General features: G+C 41.8%; 1 protein-coding gene across 6 annotated transcripts in view; it reads left to right on the top strand.

The window, feature by feature from the left end:
* The first annotated feature begins 419 nt into the window (after positions 1-419).
* trim36 (tripartite motif containing 36) overlaps positions 420-4,591 on the top strand; it is a 38,188-nt gene continuing 34,016 nt past the window's right edge. For 3 of the 6 annotated variants that reach the window (XM_065950286.1, XM_065950298.1, XM_065950283.1), the window contains exon 1: positions 420-903. In XM_065950286.1, the coding sequence (XP_065806358.1) occupies positions 841-903 (63 nt within the window). In that variant the 5' untranslated portion in view covers positions 420-840. The remainder of the gene's footprint in view (positions 904-4,591) is intronic. The other 3 variants (XM_020643456.3, XM_065950300.1, XM_065950305.1) reach the window with 1 other exon arrangement.

The raw sequence follows: 4,591 nt of genomic DNA, 5'->3' as shown, positions 1-4,591 counted from the left end.
ATGAGGCCATCTGGTGACGCGGAACAAGTGGCATTGCCAGAAAAATCAAAAACACGAACTTAATCCGGCCTCACGCGGTCGCCTCACATTCCAGATCATGCATAAAGAAACTGGTCTCTATCTGAATCTGTGACATATTTAGGGGCAACTGCTCCTCAACAACAACAGAACATAAACCAATTTGTTACCAGAGAGCTGCAGTAGTCAGGCAACTAACCGAAATCGGCCCACGTGAAGCATCATGCCATACGTACACATGAGCGCGCAGCCAGCCATGCGTAAATGTCCAACTTGACTGGACAGCGCTAAACAGATTTAAGACCCCCGCCCCTCCTCCCCCCTCCCTGCTCCCATTTAATCTTCAGCCAGAGATTATTATGGTTATTCGTGGTGACTGATGGATGAAAAGGGAAGTCATTCAGTGCGGGGATGATGGATGACAGAGCAGGAGGATACAAAGAGCTCTGTGCGTCGAGACATCGCCGCTAAGGGATGATGTAGATGGAGATACTGAAGAGAGAGGAGAGGAGGGCGGGGTTTTCCCTCCAAGATGAGGCAAACTAAAAAAGCAAACTGGCTTCTCTGAGCCGGCGCATGTACTGTAGAGTCACTAGACAAACACACAGAGCCGTACAGAGAGGGAGGGAGCAGAGAAGAGGATGGTGATGTGGTGTGAGGAGCGTCTCTTCATCTTATCTCACCTCCCACTGTGAAGCTGCGGACCGTTACATCCTGTTTCTTTAAGCCGCGGCTGCTGTTCGTGTGTTTGTTTTTCCACATTATTATTATTATTTTTTTTATCCCCCCCCAACTGAGCATCCATCATCTCCATCTGTAGCCATGTCGGACTCTGAGGATATGACGGAGTTCAACAGCATCGTGGAGCGGATCGAGCGGGGCGAGGTGAGTCTCATCCGGATGATTTACGGCTGTTTTCTGACAGCAGCTCTCTCTCTGTCTCTCTGTGTGTGTGTGTGTGTGTGTGTCATCATGAGTCGGACGACAGCAGCCGCACCAGGCCGGCCTGCAGGGCTGTCAGGGGACGGAGAGGGAGAGGGGGGGCTGGCAAACCCCGCGACCACTACCTGGTCAATGATTTCATTTCCATAGATAGTGCCAACATTTTCCATTCATTAATGTCACATCGCGCTATATTGCATCATATGAGACCACTATCCACGCGACTCTTCTTCTACCAGCGTGACATCAGGTATTAATATGGAGCCTTCTGTTCTATTAATTGATTTGCTCACAGTTAGACTCACACCTATTCTACTGTCATCTATTGTACTCTAATTCTCCATCAAGATGCAGTACAGGTGTATGCCTCTACTATTACCACACCTATAGAGTGGAAACAATTTTAAATATTTCGATTTTTTTGCATTATTATCTGTACAGCCCCAATGATACATCATCCCTATATAGGATATTATGACACATTCAACTTTACATCATCCCTGATCTATAATATTTTCATCCCTGATGTATCATAATGTTTTCTATAATTTCCTTGTAAATATAACCAAATGTATAAAGTTGTAATATATATAGATATATCCTTTAGTAATCTCAGAGGAGATATTTGGCTTTACACTGTTACTGAGAGACATCACACATAGGCCCCAAAATACACACATGCATTAATGTAGAGATGTCAGAGTGAGGGGGGCTGCACACAGAGGGCGTCCTGAACAGTTGTGGTTTCAGTCCCTTGCTCAATGGCACCTTGGTATCCACCTCTCCAGCAACCAGACCAATTTCTATACTAGATCCGTACTGACCGAGCTTATATTCAAGCCTGTCTGTCTCTCTAAGATTGTAATAGACCCTCTTCTAGAGCCTTTTCCATTCTTTTCTGATCTATTTCTGTAAAATATGTCAGGCATTTGCTTCTTCTTCTCCTATTGAAAACACTCAGCAGTTCAAACGCTATAATCTTGTATTTTATTCAGCTCTGGTTTGAATTTGTCATCGTAGTATCCTTTACACGTTGTATTAAGTAGTGACATACTGCCATAATTCTACTCTGAGAATGTGGGACGATCTGAGTGATTTCTCTTAACGGAGCCTTGAATAACCTACAGACTAACCCACACACTCTCTTTTCAGCTCTATTATATTCTTCATCATTCTGTGTCAGGGCTTCCTGGCTTGGAGGCACAGGCCTGTATTCTATTCTTAGAGATAGGAAAAAAAAAATGTGGACATAAAGAGTTTAATTAGAGGCTTCAGTTGCTGAGAGTGTTGGGAGTTAGTGCTACAGGCAGCTCACAGACTCCTGTCAATATGTGGGACACTTGGCAGCAGCTGCGTGTAGAGACAGGGCACCGGGTTACTGAGGTGTGTGTGTGTGTGAGGGGGGTTGTTAACCATTTCACCCAATCAGACAGACAGAGTGTGTTGAAACACATCTCTCCTGCTCACTCAATCCCTGACATTCATCCATGCATGCATGAGATGAGAGAGTGTGTGTGTGTGTGTTTCATGTGTCTTATTGAAACACAAAGCAGACTGTGCACACAAATTACACAGTGGCCAGCTAGTGTTGCTGAATTCAGTGATATTTTAAAATTTGATGAGACCTGTCTTGCAGAATAAGGGCATCTCGGTAGAATCAGAATGATCAGAGAGAATAAACTAAACTACAAACACAAACATATATCAAAGTTTTAAAAGATTCTTCAGCATGAGCGACTGCGCAGACATTTTGTGTCTTTTTTCTAACACACGTTGTGCTTTTTCAGAGTTGAGCCTCCCTAAAAGTGAACTCTAAATTTCTTAAAGCCGTGTGAAACAATAAGGATTGATATAGACCCTCTGTGTAAATGCACCATATTGTAATTTAGTAGGCTACCATTCATTCATCATAAAGTTGTGTTTCAGCTTGTCCAGAATTCACTGGTAAAATGTAAGGGACCTTTTGCAATGAGATATGAAATAGACCGTTCACTTTGAAAGTTATACACAATTTTCTGGAGCCATTTAGATGTTTTATCCTGCAGACACGAAATCTCAATCACCCTGTTCAGATGCCCGTTGATCACATGGCCTCACCCATAGATATTGTAATCAAAACGTATTTATCCGGAGAAGAGCATGCACTATATTGATAGAAGTGTAGACATAGATGAAACCTCTGTAACCTCCAGTGAGTGCTGTGGAGCCGAGAGGACCCTACACAAATTGCCTGTTCTGTTGTCTGCCAAGAAATGCTGTTGGAGAAGTGAATGACTCGACAAAGTCCTTCAGATGGCTGCAGCGACTATGATGACTGTGCACTCTTAGATTAAATCAAAGATTTTATAACCACTTTGCTCTGTGATGGTATAGAAGAGTATCAATGCTATGGTGTATTTTCTATAGACTTCTCCTAACCCCCTCTGGGAGCTGTTACATGGGGCCTTTTGTTGTTTAAATTAAACTCTGTTGGATTGACCTGCTAGGGAGCCCCAATGTACAATAAAACGATCCGTACAACTATTTCAGCAAGCGATTAGCAGATCATAAATCTACTGAAATAAAAGGAGGGACACTGACTTTAGTAGAGACTGTCAAGTTAACAGAAGTTATAGCCTCTTTTATAGAAGCCTATGTGAGGGATGAATTCATGAACAAACATTGAGTTCAGAAACTCAGGAAACCTCTGTAGCTTATTCTAAATAAATGCAAAGTAAGACTTTTTAACTTAAGATTTTCAGCAATAATTAAAGGCACAACTAGACACAAATAACAAGGCACAACTCTTCAATCACCAAAGTCCTTAAGCAGACTTAAACACCTAATGGACGATAAGTCAACCACAGTGCAGCCCCCTGCACTTCTGTCTCTGCATCATAAAACACAAACTGCTCACACTGTGTTTTTGCAGCTAAAAGCACAATAATGGCCTTTCATGTGCTAACACGGCTATCTGAAGAAACAACACACTTTCGGGCCTTCCCAGAACACAAACACATTTTGTCCAGCATCATTTTTAAATTGAATTTTAGTTGTCTTCACCTCACAGTTGATTAAAACTTTGTGTCAGGTCACCCATGGCTCCATGTTGTTGATAAGACGAGTCTATGATTTGGATTCAAGCTGTTAGCCAAGCTATACTGACTCAGAATTGGATGCTCAACACAAAAAAAGTTAAAACTTTGATGTATCAAATTGTGTAAAGACATTAAAAGTACCCAGAGGTGAATTCCTTTTTAATTTGATGATCCCATTGGGACAGTAGTTTGTGGTTCACAATACAAAAGCTTCACAACAATGGACTTGGAGTCTAAGAAATTAGATAAAAATATTTATGATCCTTAACAGATACATTATTATGACTGTGATGATCTTCCAAGTTTTTCTCAGGAATCCCCTACATGTCAATGTTTCACTTATTCTGTGAAACGTTGTGAACATTTAGTCATTGAATGAGAAAATGACTGTGATACATGTTTATGCTTGCTTCAATGTGAAGTGTAAAGACCAAAGCCTAATTTGTACTTCTGGGTCAAATCTACCCAGGTTCACGTATAGCCCTGTACCTATAAGTAGAAGCCTTTGTAATCACTCTTCTAAACGACGCAACTGCAAGCTCTGTGATTGGACC

The sequence above is a fragment of the Labrus bergylta genome, chromosome 2, assembly GCF_963930695.1.
Source record: "Labrus bergylta chromosome 2, fLabBer1.1, whole genome shotgun sequence".
Classification (NCBI taxonomy): Eukaryota; Metazoa; Chordata; class Actinopteri; order Labriformes; family Labridae; genus Labrus; species Labrus bergylta.
This window is presented reverse-complemented; position numbering and strand designations above follow the sequence as displayed.